The sequence below is a fragment of the Nicotiana tabacum genome, chromosome 13 (assembly GCF_000715075.1).
Source record: "Nicotiana tabacum cultivar K326 chromosome 13, ASM71507v2, whole genome shotgun sequence".
Lineage (NCBI taxonomy): Eukaryota > Viridiplantae > Streptophyta > Magnoliopsida > Solanales > Solanaceae > Nicotiana > Nicotiana tabacum.
In genome coordinates, this window is record NC_134092.1 from 19,158,249 (window position 1) to 19,179,781 (window position 21,533).

Here is a 21,533-nt window from a genome sequence, read left to right on the forward strand (position 1 = left end):
TTTGATAACTTATCCTGAGATTACTATTTCACTCTCTAAAAGATATAAGTTATCTTGATACTATTTTTAGTCCTATGTTAACTTATCCCAGTATTAGTAACCAATCAAGAATAAGGCAAAACTAAATGTTGATACTAAAATTATTTTTACACCTCCATCATACCAAACAACCCCTCATGTAGTATTATTCACTTTATGTGATATAATTTAACTACGTGTGAAATTTAGGGGGGGAGGGGGAAGAAATATGTAAAACTTATAATCGTAGATATGTATATATTTGTGTGGTAAACAAAACATTAAGTTAAATTATTTTTAAAAACTATCATTCTTCTTAAAATGAACTAAAGAGAAGTATTTCTTCGTCTCAATTTGTGTCGTACTTTATTTTCGGCTGTCCCAAAAGAATGTTTTGTTTTTTTTTTTTTTTAATGTTTAGAAGCAATTTAACTTTAGAATCTCTATTATACTCTTAATGAGATGATTTTGAGTCCTACAAATATTTAAGATTCATACTATACCATAAGGAATCATTTGGTAAAGTGTATAAGAATAATGCTGAATAAAACGTATTAGTAATGCAAGATTTTGTAATGCATGGGTTTGTAATGCAAGTATTAGTTATGTATAAATTATTTCTTATCTATTATTTGGTGTAGTGTATTAAAAATTAAAATACATTGCATAATTTTTATAAAAAATAATTATTTATAAAAATGTCCTCCATATTCTTTAGCTTTAAGGGACTTTAAGGATAATTTTATCATTAATCATGCTAATGCATGTATTAATAACCTTGGTAAAACCAAATAGGTTGTATAACTAGTACTTGCATTAATAATACATAAAGTTGAAAAAGTGTACAAAATAAGAGATTAGTAATACCAAAAGTTAATGCATGCATTATTTTCTCTAATCCATCTTAATCAAACTACCTCTTATACTATATGTCAAACATTGTCACATAAATTAGGAGGGAGTACTGAATTGAAATTATGGAGTATACATAAGGGGTATTTGCATAATTTAGACAAATTAAAGAGGAGTTAGCATAATTAACCCGTAAATGTCAATATAAGTACAATTTTCAATGCAGACCTATTTATCCGTGAAACAGCCAGCCTTTACAGAAAGAAAAGAATGGAATCTCTGTATTTGCAAAGGATTTGTCCGAAGTCCAAGGTGACACAGCTGCAGCAAAGGGAAGAAGACAACGGAGATATGGGTTTGCTGTATGGTGTTTTTCTTTTCATAAGAAAGTGAGAAAAGCTTCTGATATAGCAGTGGATGTTTGTAAGCAAGTATTCTGCACAACTTTGATCTTTTAGGCCTATTATATGTACCTACACCTTTCACTTCTTTGTTGAGAGTCTTTGACCGGAAGCTTGTTTAGCTGAACTTCTAAAATTAGTTTATTATAATTTTTTAAAGTATTTTTTTAAAATATATTTAATAAAAAATAATTTATGTTTGATTAATTAATTTAAAAAGTATTTTTGAACAATAATTCATAATTAAGTACGTTTATTAATTCTACGGGCTGACCCAACCCATCCTTGATCAAGCCTCAGGGGCTACAGATTTACATGGGTCGAGCTTAAAAATCTTGTTTTTAAATAGGTTTCAAAAATCTTAGCACAACTTATTAAATCCCGGACTGAGTTGGGCCAGCCTAGCGGGCCAAGCCCATATTAACAGGTGAAAATAACATCAGGTAGTCACTTTTAAGCATGTTGTTTAAAATATATCCACAGTTTATAATGTATTTAACGATTAGTCAATTCCGCACAAATTTCAGGACACTGCGTCCTAGAGTTCAGGATATCGTGTCCTAAAGTTGGAAAATTATGTCCTTAAGTTCGAATCTTATGTCTTGAATTTCAAATTAGCAGCTCAAAAAATCAGGACACTAAGTCATGAATTTTCAAATTCATGATACTTAGTCCTGAAGTTTGGGTGAATTAACTAATCTTTAAAAATATTGTAAATTGTGAATATATTTTAAATAGCGGGTTTAAAGGTGACTATTCCCGCACTTCACCCTATTAACAACCCTACTCAGAAATATTTTTTAAAAATTTCACCAAATACTAAGATCGAAAATCTTACAAAAATGTCTCAAATAAGTCATAACTTACCAACCTTTAGCCGTTAATCATAAACTTACCAAAATTAGCCAAAATAAATAAGGATTCCAAATTCTCTCCAAGAATCACACGCAAAGATCTCCTTCCATATTTTTAAACGTGATCAACAGCATTAAATGCAAAACGAAAAGAAAATTTCATATATATAATTCCAAAAATCTAAGCAAAATGGCATTTTCGATGGGTATGGTTAAAATTCATTGAAAACATATGAATGAGTCAATATACAAAATTTGAGGAAGATTAGAAGTGATTTGGTATCAAAATTCATAGTTAAAATCGAGTTCAAAAATTCTTCTGCGGCACATGTATCAAATATATATCACGTATGTATCTCACATAGATATACATGTGATATATATTTAATACAAATATGATACATATGTGATACACATATCACTTTTTTCATGTTCATCTTCTACTTCGAATTTTCAATTCAAATAATTTCAAAACTCTATCTAATGATCCCAAAACTGAGATTTAAATCCCTTAAGATATATCTAATCTATTCCAATAACACCCACTCAAAAGAAAGCAAAATTCAAAAAATTGACATTTTTTATTTGTTACAAATAGCTACATGGCTAATAATGGTAATATTTATGAATTGACTAATTTTTATACTAACTTATTTATGGACTAATATAATTGATAATTTTCCTACTAATTACTACCTAAAAGTATGCTTTAAATTAATTAGTTAAATATAAATTACTTCTCACTAAAAATAATTTTTAAAAAATATTTTAAAGAAAATTATGTTTCAAAATATGCTGATTTTGAAAAATATTTTCTAATTTCTTTAGCGTAAAGCAAAAAGTGGCAAACTGCCCCCAATAAGGATTAGCCCTTGGAAATCAGAAAGACAACCTCTCTCTCTCTCTCTCACACACACACACACGCAAACTCTCTTTCTTGCACTTTTTTGCACCATCGGCCCCGGCGTGTCAGCCTTCAACTTCAAAACAGAAAGAGAAGAAGAAAAGATGAAGAAATGAGCGAAGACACGAAGAGAAACGGTATCGGGGCCGGAGCTGTGGTGGTGAAGTCTTCGTCGGACGATCGCAAGTCGTTATCAGCCTCCTCCGATGATCGAAAATCCTCTTCGAATTCAGCTACTTCTACTACTGTTGGGAAGAAGACAGTCATCATAAAAAGTGCCGATATGAAACCTGACCTCCAAAATGAGGCTGTCGACATTGCTATTGCTGTATATACTCTCTCTCTCTCTCTCTCTCGCGCGCGCGCGCACACACACACGAATTTGTTAATTATTCATGAACAATTTTCGGAGTGAGAAAATAATTACTAGTAACTGAAGTCGTGAATAAATTTAAGTTCTACTCACTGCCGGTGCAAAAAATATTTACACAATCAGGTAATTAAAATTTGTACACAATTAGGTCATTTGGCAAATACTAGGGGAATCTCTTGATACGAATTAATTGGTACTGATAAATATGGCAACTGACCAGCTTTCACATGTTAAAATGTCTGTGCATATGACTTAAATCGTTTAATTTATTTAATTTATAAAGTGTGAGTTGACTTTGAACATCTCGTGATTGTAGCGTCTAAGCTATTTTCTTTAATTAGAGGCCAAAGCAGTGTATTTCCTGAACAAAGGATCTTTTGTTTGAGTAAAACAATTTAATTAAGGATTTAAGTTATATATAAAGTTATATATACTGATATTGTAAAAAGTATTTTAACCCGTGACATTGGTCAGTTATCATTTTTACCAGATTACATATTATAATACTTACCAAGAGATTCATCTCTAATTACCTAATAAATGACCTTATTGTGTAAATACAGTATCTTTTACGCCGGCAATGCGAAGAATTTAAACTCTTTAATTAATAAATTTGTGAGTACAATATTGACAAGAGTGAGTTGCTCTAGTAGTGAGTTCTAGTTCGTTCGAGTCACCCCAACCAAGAGGTTGTGAATTCGAGTCACCCTAAAAGCAAGGTGGGAGTTCTTGGAGGTAGGGAGCCGAGGGTCTATCGGAAACAACCTCTCTACCCCAAGGTAGGGGTAAGGTCTGCGTACACACTTCCCTCCCCAAATCCCACTAGTGGTATTATACTGAGTTGTTGTTGTTGTTGTTGTTGTTGAGTACAATATTGAATGTTTCTCTATTTATTTTCTAAGTTATTATCTTTGATTCAAGAGACAAAAAGTGTATTTCTCAGACAAAAAAGTGAGATGGATCTTTGCTTGAGAGTCCGGAACCAAAGTGTCGTTTTTTTGGACTCAAAGCACAAAAATAGGTGGAAAAAACAACCTATGACCAATTTATGTATCACTTTGGTTCCGGACTCTTTGCTTGATTGTCAGGAAGAGTCCAGAATTTTAAGTGTCTACACTGATCAGAATATGACATGACTATACAACTTCTGAATGTTTATACATTTTGTCTGTGTGTATATTCTAGGCATTTGAGAAGTGTAATGTAGAGAAGGATGTAGCAGAACAGATTAAGAAGGAGTTCGACAAGAAGTATGGCCCTACTTGGCATTGCATTGTCGGAAAAAACTTCGGTAAACATGCTTGGCTCTTCTGATCTTCCAGCTTGTTTTTTTCTTTTTCAAGTTCATAGGTGCTGCATTGGTTATATTGATAAACATTTCTACAAGAAATCAAATTTCTGTTTGTCTAATTAGAAGTTGATGCTTTAGAAGGTAACATGGTAACAAAGCTACTGTTTAATTGTTTTCTTCTTGCGGCCTATTGCAATGACATGCAATATATGTTGGAAATGTGCGGATCTGGCCTTCCTTCAGGCTTTGTCTTGAATGTCAGGGTGGATTAGTATTTGTGCAATTTAAATGACTTGTCAAAGGATCTTATTTTCGTCTAACTTTTTGATCTTTGAAGGTCAAAGGAAAAGCTTACCTGGGAAGGGGGTTTGGTTAAAATTTCTGTGTTGAGGTTTTCACCACTCTTGGTAGAATATATCTAGGTTCAATAGTATTAGGTGGTTCGGTAACTACTTAATTAGAATTATGCAACTACTTGTAACATAAATTGGCATATCGTGTGCTAACACATTTTCGTTAAACTTTTGGTTTTTTTCCTGCAACAAAATATCAGTAAACACAAAACTTGGTGATGACCCTTTTTTCTAACAACGGGTCAAATGGTAATGGATATCATCATTTCTAACAGGTCTCAAAAGATAATTTATTGGTTGGCCAGCATCTGGCTTAGCCGGCTCCATTATGGTAAAAGAACCTTTGGTATCCTTTGGGATCTTAAAGGTATCGACAGCATGTCCTTCAATCTTGCTAGGGTTTCTACTACATCGTACGTCTACCCTGTTATGTGCTTGTTTTCTTGACAAACACATACACCCAGTTATTAAACCGCAATTGATGACATCAGAGATTCCTCTTGTGAACACATGTAGGATGGTGAAAGTTTCATTGCTAAGATTGTTGTCATGCGCCCACATGAGCGACCAAACTCTCAGCTTGGTGGCATGTTTACCCATTCGCCATGTTTGTGTGAGATTAGAAATTGTGGTAGTAAATAAGGCAATGTTTTCTCTATTAATACACAATCGCTGAGAGATATTGTGCTTATGCATGCACGCAGTTTTAAATTTTTGGTTTTATCGCAAACTTAATTCTTCACATGTCCCACGTTAATTTACTTATTTTTCTTTTGTCTGTTTTATAACTCTTTCTCCTAAATCTGGTAGGTAAAATTCCTATATGCTAATTCCCGAATTGTCATTTATTAAGATGAAACTTAAGTTTCTTGCTATGAAATTGTACTTGTGTTAGTCTAATCTCTTTTAGGTCATAAATGGTTATTGTGATTAACACTGGTCCTGTGAGATGCTAATAAATGGATTATGCATAGAGTATTATTTGTATGCGCAAGTGGTCATACATGACTTTCCTGTGCTTGTGAAGAAAATCAATGAGTGATGAAGTGGGTTAGAAGTTGATCATGTCTAGATTAAAATGAAATAGGTTAGAGGTTGATCATGACTAAACGAGAACGCTCTGTTTTAGTGATCCATTTGAGAGTAGAAGTGTAATACATCAAATCTACCAACTTTTGTGTTTCCCTTCCCTTTGAGGCACATTTATCAGAGAATCAGCAGTCTGCAACTAACAATAGTCCTTTACTTATCTTTACGTAGGACGAATCCTATAATAGTTTGACAGGTTATTCATTCTTTGTAAGTGCTAAGGCTTCAGTTGTCAAACTATACTTAAGCTTCTTTCCGTCACTTTAGTGAAGCATCTGCACTTCTCCATTGTGTAACTTGTGGTCCTTGTTCAGAGCAGTGTAATAGAATTATCACATTTTTTGGGTACCTATAGAAAGAAAGGTTTTCCTTGTTAGTTCGCAATGGAAATCATACTGTTATTTAATACAACCATACTGGCCACTTACCCTTGGTTACAAATAATTTGAAGGCTGATGCTAGTTGCAATAGCCAGTTTCGGTTCAACAGGACTTCGAAAGTAGCGACTGACATTTAGCCAAAAGCTGGAGGAGGCCAACCTCATGTATTACATTTGATAATTTGAAGAATTTTGGAGTACAGGTTTGAACTTAAAGACAAAATTATCCTAGAGGCACCATGATAAAGTGGGTTTTATCCCCACCCCTGGACTATACATTTGAACTCAAAAGACAAAATTAACCTAGAGGCGCCATGATAAGTGGGCTTTTTCCCCACCCCGACCCACAATAAAAATAAGTACAAAATACCAAAGTAATATGTGTAGAAAGGTAACAGAGGACTTGAGTAACTAATAGTGTGTAGAAAGGTGGCAGAGAACTTGATCTCCACTGTCGATACTTATTAAATTGATTCATGCAGACCTATAGATTTGTCAATTACTTGGCCTGAATGGGCTTTTCACAGCTGAAGCTCTGTTAACATCTGTAGATGTGTGGTGGACGTATCTCATCCGGTGCTTCTTGAAACCACCTAGGACTTTTACTTTCTCTTGTTCAGAAAGGAAATTGTTTAAACCTTTTCAGATGTTTTTGCCCAAGTTATGTAGTATAATTTAATATGGTTATATTTTACTAAATTCTTTTGTTGATCTCCTGGTATCTTTTTCTTTTTCCTTTCTCTAGCACCATAAAACAAGAGGTGGAATATTCAATCGCAGTGCCAGAGTATTATATTTTATTCCTGTGCTTTGGTAAATCATACTCGTTTATTAGAGATTAATTGGTTTGACCATGAATTTTGTCTGAAGTGCCCGAAGATACATCAAAAGATATTATTTGATGCCTCCAATATATCATGCTTTCAGGACAACCATGAGGCAATACATTTGTCGTTCTACTTTAGGTCTAAGAGGTTTGCGAATATAATTTTGGAGTCTTCGGCTTTGGTAGACAATTTGTCCTCGTGCGATGAATATTAGGAGAGTGTAGTAGCTGTCCTTTGCCTGAGTTTGATGTTGATGGAATTAGTTTTCCACAATATCTTGGTTGCTAATTTGTGCTCTGCTGAACTTATGCATAGCCAAGATTTTGTTTGCCCCATTATCAATTTCAGTTTTGTTGGTCGTTTGCCCCATTATCAGTTTCAGTTTTGTTGGTCGTTTGCTTTGGTTGAGGATTATAGATGGTACTTGTAGCAAAGAAAATGGTCGCACAATTTAACTGTGATGAAGGCTGCTAAAGTCACTTCAATTCGGATGAGAACCAATTCTGCTGTGTTGGTTATTTGTTTTATTCCTTTTTTCTTTCTCCGTATACCAGACATATTGTAGAGTTTGGTGAGGATGGGAATGGTTTTGTCTGCATTATGATGTTTTTTTGAATAATTTGTTCATTTTAAACGAAAGATTGACTGCTTTGATGAATTGATCTGCAGACTTATTATGCATCAACAAATCATGATATTTTTGTGTTTTTCCTTTTCCCACGTAGGTTCTTATGTGACTCATGAGACGAACCACTTTGTATACTTCTATTTGGATTCAAAAGCAGTACTTCTATTCAAATCTGGTTGAACTCACTGGTGACGTTGATAGAGAAATGGGTGACGACGACGACAATCATGTTATAGTCTGCCCATGTATGTATCATTTGAAAATTCCCAGCTACAAAGATCTAGGGGGAAATTCATGTACCTGTATAATCTGCTTACTTTCTCAGACATTTCTGGCTAACTTGAGTGAATATATGACTTTAACGAGTGATATGAAAGACGTCCTTATCACAAAAAAGAAAACAAAAAAAGTGCTATGAGAGGTGTTGGGTTGAAATTAAGCCCGGAAGATTTCTACGTTTCTCAATTTGGGTAGCATATTTTTTTGAGAATCATTGTAGTTATCTAAAATTTGTTGAAAAAACTTGTTATTAAATTTGATTTTATATGTTAAATTCAAGGAATACTAACTCGAAGCAAGATCAAATATTTGAGCAAAATACATGGACTTATTAATTAACTCCAATTTCATATAGTAACTGTATAAAATGAACTAGCTAATTGGCTCATGCTTACTTGAATGTTACTTCATTTAAAGCTCAAAGACTGATTGTGATCTGTGAACTGGAATAAATACAAGACCAATGACACTGCAAAATATATTTACCAAAACAGATAGCAAACATAAATAATCAGAGGCTGATTTAGGATTTTTAAAACATGGGTGTATCATTAAAGAAAGGACAAAAAAAGTACTCATTAAGTAAATTAATTCATGTTCTTTTTGGGTAAATAACTCATTATTTAACCAAGTACATCATTCAGCCTTGTGAAGCATGAGTGTCAGATAATTAGATTAATTCTAAAAATATACATACATAAAATACCTATTTTGGCGGAAACACCATGGGTTCACATGCCCCATAATTTACCCTGTAAATCCGCCACTAGCAACATTGACTCTCCTATCACTTAGAGGCCAGGAAAGTAAATAAGGTTAGTTATTTTACCACTCTTTGATATAGTAAAAAATGTTTTAAAATGCCTCCTTTCCTAGAAAAAAAAATAGAAAAGGAGAGCAGATTTCGAATATCATTGTAAAATTCAGAATTTAATAGAAAATGTACTAATTTTTAGAATTTTTTCCCATATCTTTACAATCCATATATACGGGTTTGCCCGTACAAATATGTGAAGGTCTGACGCATGGAGGTTCGAGTCAAAGGCAGATTTACGACGAGCTGTATGTCCAATTGAACTCATTGCTTTAACTGTATACATAAACAAAAGATATATAAAATGTATACATTACAAGATCACACTCTCATTTTGAATTTACTAAATACTGAATTTCTTTATGTTCGAATCCTTTTCCAATCCAGGCATAATATTAAAGATGCTCATTGATTGCCATTTAACGCCATCAGTTTATAGCAAAGGAAAACCAAAACCATGGGCTGATAATGGAAACTATTTGTTAAGCATTCAATTTTCATACTACTAGAAATCCAAGGGGGAAAAGAACAGGATACAATAGTCAAAATAAATTGTAAATGGTAGCCCGGTGCACAAAATATCCCGTATTCACGTAGAGTACGGAGAAAGACGGCATACCTTTACCAAAAGGTATGATGTAGACAGTGCTTCTGCGGCTTGAACCCGTGACCTATAGTTAAAACAAAATGTGCCAAGAATAAATTTTGGTATTGTTGAAAAGAAAATCTCAGCACATAGATGTCGAAGAAGAAGCTTGAGGTTTAATGAAGGCTAATGAATGGTTATCTTTTGGTTTTACCTTTGTAGTTTCTTCTTCATCCTTAAAAATCTGGTTGCAACTGTTAGTCCCGCCAATATTGCTGTATTTATAAATAATAATTCTGCAAAATATAAGTTAACGTAATGAAACAGTAATTAATTCGAGCCCACTGAATTCACAGTGTTTCCTTAAGGAATTTAATCCCCTCCTAGTACCCAAGGTAATGGATTATTTCCTCCCAGGATAGAACGAATTACACACTGGTGTAGCGGTACTTCAAACCCCAGTGTTTCAGCGAACACAAAGTTCGGTAGCAAATCACACTTACAGTTGCTTTGTTTGAAGTTAAAACAATGCAGAACGAAGGAGTAGAAACTCAGAAAATCATATGGAAATGCTGAGAGGAAGGAGTGCAATATATAGCCAAATCTGTTGAGCGATTTCAGTCTTGTGTATTGTGTGTTGTGTTGTTGAGTGTCTTTCTTCAACATCTGTTGCACATATATATAGCAGCCAGTGTTGAAGAAGACCAAACGTCCACCCTCCATGGTGGAGCAAGCACATTCATGTTTGTGGAGCAAGCACATTCATGCTTGTGGAGCAAGCACATTCATGGTGGGAAGAGCATTAGGCGACTGCCAAATGGTCAATACACGGATTGAAAAATATCCGTTACAAATGCGGATAATCTTACGTTAATATTTACTATTAACAAATAAATTTGGTCCAAAAAATTAATTAATCAATCAATCAATCGATCATTTGACCAAATCCAAATCCAAATCCAAATCCAAATCCAAATCCGAATCCGAAGTTGAAGCCGTAGCCGAAGCCGAGCCGAGCGAGCGACGACGACGACGACGCGAGACTTGCTTTCTTCCTAACTCTTTAAGAGCTACAAGAAGAGCAATTATATATATACCCACCAAAAATCTCTTCCTCTTCCAATATGGGACAATGTCTCATTGTCAAGAGGGGGAAACTTAAAATTTTACTCAAAAATTTTATTTTCCCTCCATTTCCCATTCACCCTCATTTTAAGACTATTTCATCTTAAAAATTAAAACCTCAACAATCCCCCACATGAATGGGGAATGGCTATATCACGGAAGTATGCATGAAAAAACTGTGTGATTTACAAGCAAGGATTAATCGTATTTGGATAAGTAGGTTTTCCTTTGAACTTTCCGTAGTAAACTTATGTCGGATATACTCGGTCAATCGGTAGATTTGATATCTTTGAACCGTCGATCTTTGGTGTATACCTAGACAACCATAAGTCACACAATCAACCCTTAATCGTCTTTGGTTCTCATTGTTGTGTTCGTTTCAGCCATGAACACCGCCTGGTTTCATAAGTGCGTAGAGAACTGGCCTTACAAAGTTCTCCTTGAAGCGGCTAACACTTCACACTTACATAGGTGATTCCTAAACGTGTCATCCTGTAGATACACTATTTGATATACCCCGTATCAAATTTAGAACCGTGCTTAACAAGAAGTCCAGTAGAGACTAAATTCTTTCTCATTTCGGGAACATGAAGGACATTGTTCAAAGTCATGACCTTGCCAGAAGTCATTTTTAGAAATATCTTCCCATATCCTTCAACTTTTGCTGTTGAAGCATTTCCCATATAAACTGTCTCTCCGGGTCCAGCAGGAGCATAAGTAGCAAAAGCTTCTCTAACTGCACAAACATGGCGAGTGGCTCCTGAATCAAACCACCACAGTTTAGGATTTTCCACCAAGTTACATTCAGAAAGCATGGCACACAAGTTATCAACATCATCATAGTTTACTACCATGTTTGCTTGACCCCTTTTCTTGTCTTTCTTCGGAGCACGACACTCCGTAGATTTGTGTTCGATTTTCCCACAGTTGTAGCAGTTTCTACTGAACCGCTTCTTGCTTGGGTTGTATTTCGGACCAGAAGCCTTCTTCCTCTTTTTGTTATCTTCAACAATATTTGCTCCCATTATTGTTGAATTTCCACGGCCTCTCCTTTCAGCAGCTTTATTGTCCTCTTCGATTCTCAACCGAACAATGAGATCTTCAAGGGACATTTCCTTTCGTTTGTGTTTCAAATAATTTTTGAAGTCCTTCCACAATGGAGGCAACTTCTCAATCATTGCTGCTACTTGGAATGCTTCGTTGATGACAAGACCTTCAGCAAGTAGATCATGAATAATCACTTGAAATTCCTGGACTTGGGTAATAACAGACTTACTATCTACCAAGTTCGGTAGCAAATCACACTTACTGTTGCTTTGTTTGAAGTTAAAACAATGCAGAACGAAGGAGTAGAAACTCAGAAAATCGTATGGAAATGCTGAGAGGAAGGAGTGCAATGTATAGCCAAATCTGTTGACAGCTGCTGAACATATATATAGCAGCCAGTGTTGAAGAAGACCAAACGTCCACCCTCAATACACGGATTGGAAAATATCTGTTACAAATGCGGATAATCTTACGTTAATATTTACTATTAACAAATAAATTTGGTCCAAAAAATTAATCAATCAATCGATTATTTGACCAAATCCAAATCTAAATCCGAATCTGAAGCCGAAGTCGAAGCCGAATCCAAATCTGAAGCCGAAGCTGAAGCCGTAGCCGAAGCCGACCCGAGCCGAGCGAGCGACGACGACGACGGCGCGAGGCTTGCTTTCTTCTTAACTCTTTAAGAGCTACAAGAAGAGCAATTATATATATACCCACCAAAAATCTCTTCTTCTTCCAATATGGGACAATGTCTCATTGTCAAGAGGGGGAAACTTAAAATTTTACTCAAAAATTTTATTTTCCCTCCACTTCCCATTCACCCTCATTTTAAGAATATTTCATCTTAAAAATAAAAAACTCAACAATCCCCCACATGAATGGGGAATGGCTATATCACGGAAGTATGCATGAAAAAACTGTGTGATTTACAAGCAAGGATTAATCGCATCTGGATAAGTAGGTTTCCCTTTGAACTTTTCGTAGTAAACTTATGTTGGATATACTCGGTCAATCGGTAGATTTGATATCTTTGAACCGTCGATTTTTGGTGTATACCTAGACAACCATAAGTCACACAATCAACCCTTAACCGTCTTTGGTTCTCATTGTTGTGTTCGTTTCAGCCATGAACACCGCCTGGTTTCATAAGTGTGTAGAGAACTGGCCTTACAAAGTTCTCCTTGAAGCGGCTAACACTTCACACTTACATAGGTGATTCCTAAACGTGTCATCCTGTAGATACACTATTTGATATACCCCGTATCAAATTTAGAAATCATTAAAAAGCCTTAATGCTTTATCCTTGGTACTGAACATTGTCTCATCACGAGAACGGACTGAAATTTTATTTGACAATGTTGAACCGTCATTAATGACTTTGTTTGATCTCCTTGAACCTAGATCTTGGGATCTCCAGTCTTCTAGGTAGAGTTACCGCCACAATGACTTGTTCTCGGCCATAGCCCCATTCTCCTTGATGATTTCTCAACTACCTCTCTAGTTAGGCCTTTTGTAAGTGGATCTGACACATTATCACTTGACTTTACATAGTCAATCGTGATAATTCCTCTAGAGAGTAATTGCCTAACGGTTTTATGTCTTCGTCGTATATGACGAGATTTACCGTTATACATAACGCTCCCAGCCCTTCCAATTGCCGCTTGACTATCACAATGTATGCATATTGGTGCCAACGGTTTGGGCCAAAATAAAATGTCTTCCAAGAAATTCCGGAGCCATTCAGCTTCTTCACCGGCTTTATCTAAGGCTATGAATTCAGCCTCCATTGTAGAGCGGGCAATACATGTTTGTTTGGACGACTTTCAAGATACCGCTCCTCCACCAATAGTGAATACATATCCACTCGTGGACTTAGAATCAATTGAACCGGTGATCCAATTTGCATCACAGTATCCCTCAATCACCGCAGGGAAATTATTGTAGTGCAATTCAAAGTTCTGGGTATGTTTTAAATATCCCAAACTCGTTTCATTTCCATCCAATGAGATTGGCCTGGATTGCTCGTATATCGACTCAGTTTACTTATAGCACAAGCTATATCTGGTTGTGTACAATTCATGATATACATTAAGCATCCCAACACACGAGCATAATCTAATTGTGATATGCTTTGGCCTTTTATTCTTTGCTAATGCAAGATTCACATCAATTGGAGTCTTTGCAACTTTAAAGCCCAAGTGCTTGAATTTTTCAAGTACTGTCTTAATATAATGAGATTGTGACAATGCCAGACCTTGAGGAGTCTTATGGATCTTAATTCCCAGAATTAAATCAGCAACTCCCAAGTCTTTCATATCAAACTTGCTATTGAGCATACACTTAGTAGCATTTATGTTGGCAATGTCATTACTCATTATCAACATATCATCCACATATAGGCAAACAATGACTATGTGATTTGGAACATTTTTAATGTACACACATTTATCACATTCATTTATCTTAAAACCATTTGACAACATTGTTTGATCAAATTTCGCATGCCATTATTTGGGTGCTTGTTTTAGTCCGTCAAGAGACTTAACAAGTCTACATACCTTCTTTTCTTTACCAGGAACTACAAATCCTTCAGGTTGTTCCATGTAAATTTTTTCCTCCAACTCTCCATTTAATAAGGCCGTCTTAACATCCATTTGATGAATTTCAAGACCATACACTGCAGCTAATGCTACTAACATCCGTATGGATGTAATTCTTGTAACTGGAGAGTATGTATCAAAGTAGTCTAGACCTTCTCGTTGTCTATACCCTTTGACTACGAGTCTTGCCTTGAATTTATTAATAGTGTCATCATCTTTGATTTTTCTCTTAAAAATTCATTTAGAACCCAAAGGTTTATTTCCAGGAGGAAGATCAACCAATTCCCATGTATGGTTGTTCAATATGGATTCTATTTCACTATTGACTGCCTCTTTCCAAAATAATGATTCCGAAGAAGTCATAGCTTCTTTAAATGTTTGAGGCTCATTCTCCAATAAGAAAGTCACAAAATCTGGTCCAAATAAAGTAGACGTTCTTTGACGTTTACTATGTCTTGGATCCTCCTGATTACATGTAATTTCTTTTGTTTCTTCCCGAGGTCGTTTAGATTCTTCACCAAACGACTCACATTCCTTTTTATACGGATATATATTTTCAAAAAACTCAGCATTATCTGATTCTATAACTGTATTATTATGAATATCGGGATTTTCTGATTTATGAACCAGAAATCGAGATGCTTTACTATTTGTCGCATATCCTATGAAAACACAATCAATGGTTTTCGGTCCTATCTTTACCCTTTTGGGTTTAGGAACTTGCACTTTTGCCAAACACCCCCACACTTTAAAATAATTCAAGTTGGGCTTCCTTCCTTTCCATTTTTCATATGGAATGGATTGTGTTTTGCTATGGGGCACTCGATTTAATATTCGATTAGCCGTAAGAATGGCTTCCCCCCACAAGTTCTGTGGCAATACAGAACTTATCAACAACGCATTCATCATCTCCTTTAATGTGCGATTCTTTTTTTCCGCAATCCCATTAGATTGGGGCGTGTAAGGGGCTGTTGTTTGATAAATAATTCCATATTCTAAACATATTTCTTCAAAAGGAGATTCATATTCACCACCTATATCACTTCTTATCATTTTTACTTTCTTGTTAAGTTGCGTTTCAACTTCATTTTTGTATTGCCTGAATGCGTCTATTGCTTCATCTTTACTATTCAGTAAGTAAACATAGTAATATCGAGTACCATCGTCAATAAAAGTTATGAAATATTTCTTTCCACCGCGAGATGGTATTGACTTCATGTCACAAATATCTGTGTGAATTAAGTCTAAAGGATTTGAATTCCTTTCAGCTGACTTATAAGGATGTTTAACATACTTAGATTCCACACATGTTTCACATTTTGATTTTTCGCATTCAAACTTAGGCAGTACTTCCAAGTTAATCATTTTTCGCAAGGTTTTATAATTGACATGACCCAAGCGTACATGCCATAAATCATTTGACTCAAGTAAGTAAGAAGAAGCTGAAATATTATTATTATTTTTCACAACCATTACATTTAGATTGAAAAGGCCCTCGGTGAGATAACCTTTTCCTACAAATATTTCATTCTTACTTATGACAACCTTGTTGGACACAAAAACGCACTTAAAACCATGCTTAACAAGAAGTCCAGTAGAGACTAAATTCTTTCTCATTTCGGGAACATGAAGGACATTGTTCAAAGTCATGACCTTGCCAGAAGTCATTTTCAGAAATATCTTCCCATATCCTTCAACTTTTGCTGTTGAAGCATTTCCCATATAAACTGTCTCTCCGGGTCCAGCAGGAGCATAAGTAGCAAAAACTTCTCTAACTGTACAAACATGGCGAGTGGCTCCTGAATCAAACCACCACAGTTTAGGATTTTCCACCAAGTTACATTCAGAAAGCATGGCACACAAGTTATCAACATCATCATGGTTTACTACCATGTTTGCTTGACCCCTTTTCTTGTCTTTCTTCGGAGCACGACACTCCGTAGATTTGTGTCCGATTTTTTTACAGTTGTAGCAGTTTCTACTGAACCGCTTCTTGCTTGGGTTGTATTTCGGACCAAAAGCCTTCTTCTTCTTTTTGTTATCTTCAACAATATTTGCTCCCATTATTGTTGAATTTTCACGGCCTCTCCTTTCAGCAGCTTTATTGTCCTCTTCGATTCTCAACCGAACAATGAGATCTTCAAGGGACATTTCCTTTCGTTTGTGTTTCAAATAATTTTTGAAGTTCTTCCACAACGGAGGCAACTTCTCAATCATTGCTGCTACTTGGAATGCTTCGTTGATGACAAGACCTTCGGCAAGTAGATCATGAATAATCACTTGCAATTTCTGGACTTGGGTAATAACAGACTTGCTATCTACCAAGTTCGGTAGCAAATCACACTTACTGTTGCTTTGTTTGAAGTTAAAACAATGCAGAACGAAGGAGTAGAAACTCAGAAAATCGTATGGAAATGCTGAGAGGAAGGAGTGCATTGTATAGCCAAATCTGTTGACAGCTGCTGCACATATATATAGCAGCCAGTGTTGAAGAAGACCAAACGTCCACCCTCAATACACGGATTGGAAAATATCTGTTACAAATGCGGATAATCTTACGTTAATATTTACTATTAACAAATAAATTTGGTCCAAAAAATTAATTAATCAATCGATCTGAAGCCGAAACCGAAGCCGTAGCCGAAGCCGAGCGAGCGACGACGACGGCGCGAGGCTTGCTTTCTTCTTAACTCTTTAAGAGCTACAAGAAGAGCAATTATATATATACCCACCAAAAATCTCTTCCTCTTCCAATATGGGATAATGTCTCATTGTCAAGAGGGAAAAACTTAAAATTTAACTCAAAAATTTCATTTTCCCTCCATTTCCCATTCACCCTCATTTTAAGACTATTTCATCTTAAAAATTTAAAAACCTCAACAGCACCTGCACTCCACGCTACAAAATGCCCTGTCACCCCTGTTCATGCGATGCAAGTAAATTCAGAACAAGAGACCATTCCACGTTAAACTTTAACTAAATGCATATATTAATCTAAGTAAAAAATATTTACACAGTCAAATTTGAGAATTCGTTTAAACATGGTTTGACAATAATTAAAGAGTTTACTTTTGTAGCAGCATATAATTTTTCATACTATCAAATTAAGATGTCCAAGTTTTACATGTAAGTTGTAACCATCTAGAGTTATCCTAATTTAGTAACTCAAAAATATAATAAATTAAATGACATGTTATAATCAATTAAAATAAATTTATAGTGTAATATTTTTTCATTATCAATGTATATAAGTTAAGTATATCTATAAAAAAAATGCTAATCCTTTTGTCTCATTTCATTGTGATATATATTTTTTTTTAGTTTATCCTAAAGAACCGCATTAATTGTTTAATATTTAAAAATATTTTAACTTTAAATTTCATATTTACTTTTAATGATATAATTTTGTACCCACAAAAATGACTACATGCTTTACACCAACATATTAAAAAATCATTCTTTTCTTTTTAAATTTCATGCCTCTCGTACAAGTTCACATAAAATGAGACCGGAGGGATTCTATCAATGTATTATAAATAGTTAAAATCACGTTAATAGTGTAAAAACAAATCTTGCAATCTTCTCCAATCAAATCACCAAAAGGGAATCTTTTTTAACTAACGAAGTATAAAAAAAAAATGAAATATAAAGCTGCTTACTTGTACATGTAGATGTCTTGGCCAGGTAAGAGCTTCTGCTTACAAAGAAAACAAGAATCAAGAAACCCACAATTAGTAGTGGCCATGGCTATGGCTGCAATAGAGTTTTGAGTGGAGAAAGGTGAGGATATTGTAATGGTAGGAGAAAAGGGTTTGATCGTCACAATACTGGCTTTGTTAACTATATTTGAAAAAGAAGATGTAGCACAAGTTGCAGTTGCATTAATAGCCACATTTGTTTTTGTCCCAATATTTTCATTGCCTTCGAGTACTACACTTAGTCCTACCATATCATTATGGCCTTTTTTAATAGCCCTATATATGCTTGAAGAAGGAAGATGTGGTGTGGTGACTGATTGATGGGAAAAAGCTCCTAAATATGACTAGTAGTGAAAGGGAAGAGTGAGGGTGGGGTAACAACTTATCCGCATCGGAAGTTTACATCAATCCAATATATGTTTTTTTGAACATGATTATCACTAAATTATAAAGTTAACTATTATATATTTTCACATTAGTTTATTACTCCCTCTGTTTCAAATTAGATGATACATTTCGCTTATCGAAAGTCAATTTGACTAAATTTTGAATCTAAATTTGATTAGTTCAACTCAATATTTTAAAATTAAAATTTTAATATTCTATAATTATATAAAAAGTACTATAAATTATAATTTTTCTCATATCAATATATATATATATATATTTTTTAAAATATTGGTCAAACTTCACATAATTTGACTCTCGATAAATAAAATGTGTTATCTAAATTGAAACGAAAAAAATATTTAACTATGACAACTTAGTATGATTTGGCGTAAATATCCGTTGGGAGTAGGGGTGGGCGTCGGTCGGTTCGGTCAGTTATTATGAAAGTACGGTTCGGTTTATCAGTTTTGTAATATTAATAACCAAATCAAACCAAAGTATTTACGGTTCGGTGCGGTTTTTTCAAGGTTTGGTTCGGTTATTTCCGATTTAGTTTTTCGGTTATTAACGGTTCAAAATTTTTATCTTAAATGTATCTTCTATTGTGCTTCAGGTGCAGGAATATTCTCAGGGATGTGTTCTGGAGCATGCACTATATCAGTTGGTTATGCAGCTGAAATTATTGGCTTTATTAGATCCAAAAGAGTTAAATCCCCACATAGTTTTTTATTCTATGCCTTAAAAGTTCTTAAGCCAGGTAGTGGCTCTAATTTCTACTCACGTCTCAGAAAGCAATCTGTTTTTCCGGAAATTTTGGGTATGAGTCCAAAATTTAGATTTTTCGGTTTAATCGAAAATTGAAACATCAAAATCGTAGAAATTTAATAATTTAAAAATCGCACACCAATCGAATAACCGTTTAAACCGAAAATAAAAAATTGAAATTCACGGTTCGGTCGGTATTATGCCCACCCCTGATTGGGAGCCTAGCAACACAGAATTTAGAGTGTTATAGGTTCTAACTTGGAGTTGCCACGTTACACCATTTTTTTTTAACTCTCAGCTGGTACAGTAAAATCAATAATTATCCATTTCCCCCCTATAACATGCTTAGTTGCGATCAGAAATAATTATAGACCCCCCAAAAACGCATTCTATTATTATATGAAATAAGTCGACAAAGATAATCTTATATTATTAGAATATTTATCCAATCCTAGTCGAAAGAATGAATGACCTAAAATCTATAAATAGTGAGTAAATTGTCCATTTAATTTCTATAAATGATTCTATTAATTAAAACCATCTGCATTTAAAGCCTAACGAACTTTCACCTTTTTCTAGACACTAGCATGCAAGCAACTCTAATAAGAAAGTACGTAAGATTTATTTTTTCATCACCATTTTTCAATTTTGAATTACCAGTTTTGATACAAATCCAAACATATAACATTTGTAAATTTAGAATTTCAATACTAGCTTTTTAAAATTTTGAAAAGAAAAAAGTTAAGTTCTCGTGATTAGGGGTGTACATGGACCGAGTTGGTTCGATTTTTATCAAAACCAAACCAACTATATCGGTTTGGATTGGTTCGATTTTTTCGGATTTTTCAGTTTTAATTTTTTATTATATGAATATTATTTCAATCTTACTTCGTTAAAGCTATAGATAAAATTTTGATAAGTGAATATATGTTTAGTAAAAGTTAAAAAAACTGACAAACATATGATCTAATAAAATATTCTTATGGGAGAATCTTTTTAGTAATACATGATAGTTATTTTCTTAGTCGTCTAACAATAATTTTTCGTTGATGTACGCTTTCAAGGTTAATCTAATTTAACTAAATAATGATATGTTCTATTTATTTTTTAAAATTATCGAACTACCATTTGAAATTCGAAAAAGGTATAAGAATTTAACAGATTTTGACATATGAATATGAAAGAACAAATTAAGAGATTGGCGCACTTCAATAACACTTAATAAGAAAGTGATGGTACAACTCATTATTTAACGTAAATAAATATGGATGCACTTCATAGCCTATTAAATATTACATCCCATGAGGGAGAATCCCAAATATATTTAGATCTTTTCTAATTTTTTTTATATATTTATATGTTGGGTTGGTTCGAGTTTTTTTACTCAATACCAAACCTAATCGGGTTTTTTAATCGATTTAGTTTGACTTTTCGATTTGGTGTGGTTTTTGGATTCAGTTTGAACATCCCTACAATTGTAATAACCTGGCTGGTCATTTTGAGTGTATTAGCCCCGATCCCCTATTTACTATTTTTTCCGTATCTGTTTCTGCTTATGTGACTTGCCGGGAGGTCTTATTTTTGGTTTCAGAGTGTTTCAGGACACTTAGTCCCTAAAACATAAGCTTAAGTCTCAAGATTTTGACCATAGTCGGAAGTGTGTGAAGACGACTCCGGAATGGAGTTCTGTCGGTTCCGTTAGCTCCGTTGGGTTATTTTGGACTTAGAAGCGTATCCCTACTGTGAATTTGAGGTCTCTAGCTAATTTAGGCTTGAAATGTCGAAAGTCAAATTTTTGGGAAGTTTGACCGGGGGTTGACTTTTTGATATCGGGGTCGGATTCTGATTCCAGAAGTTGGAGTAGGTCCGTAATATTAAATATGACTTGTATGCAAAATTTGAGGTTAATTGGACGTGGTTTGGTAGGTTTCGACGTCGTTTGTGGAATTTAAAAGTTTAGAAGTTCTTTAGGCTTGAATCCGGGTATAATTGGTGTTTGATATTATTTTGAGTGATTCGAAGGTTCGAATAAGTTCCCATGGGATTATATGACTTGTTGGTATGTTTGGTTGAGGTCTCGGGGGGCCTCGGGGGTGTTTCGTATGCCCATCAGAAGCAAATTTGGACTTAGGCATTGCTGGTTTCTTCTGGTGTTCTGGTGTTTCGCACCTGCGGTGGGAGCCCGCAGGTGCGGCCCCGCAGAAGCGAAGAGGAGGAGGCAGATGCGGGCAAGGCTAGGTTGGACTGGAAGCGCAAG

General features: G+C 34.7%; 1 protein-coding gene across 1 annotated transcript; it reads left to right on the forward strand.

Annotated features, from left to right (window-relative positions):
* Window positions 1-3,000: 3,000 nt before the first annotated feature.
* Window positions 3,001-8,522, forward strand: LOC107771111 (uncharacterized). Its single transcript, XM_016590434.2, has 3 exons — window positions 3,001-3,357; window positions 4,588-4,693; window positions 8,067-8,522. Exons 1-3 carry the CDS (start codon window positions 3,142-3,144, stop codon window positions 8,147-8,149), a joined length of 405 nt encoding a protein of 134 aa, XP_016445920.1. The 5' UTR covers window positions 3,001-3,141; the 3' UTR covers window positions 8,150-8,522.
* Window positions 8,523-21,533: the final 13,011 nt, after the last annotated feature.

Excerpts from the sequence above, each read along its gene's own strand:
- LOC107771111 (XM_016590434.2), top strand. The coding sequence starts at position 3,142 with ATGAGCGAAGACACGAAGAGAAACGGTATCGGGGCCGGAGCTGTGGTG. Across the intron at positions 3,358-4,587 it reads CTGTCGACATTGCTATTGCT|GCATTTGAGAAGTGTAATGT; the intron begins GTATATACTCTC and ends TGTATATTCTAG. Across the intron at positions 4,694-8,066 it reads CATTGTCGGAAAAAACTTCG|GTTCTTATGTGACTCATGAG; the intron begins GTAAACATGCTT and ends TTTCCCACGTAG.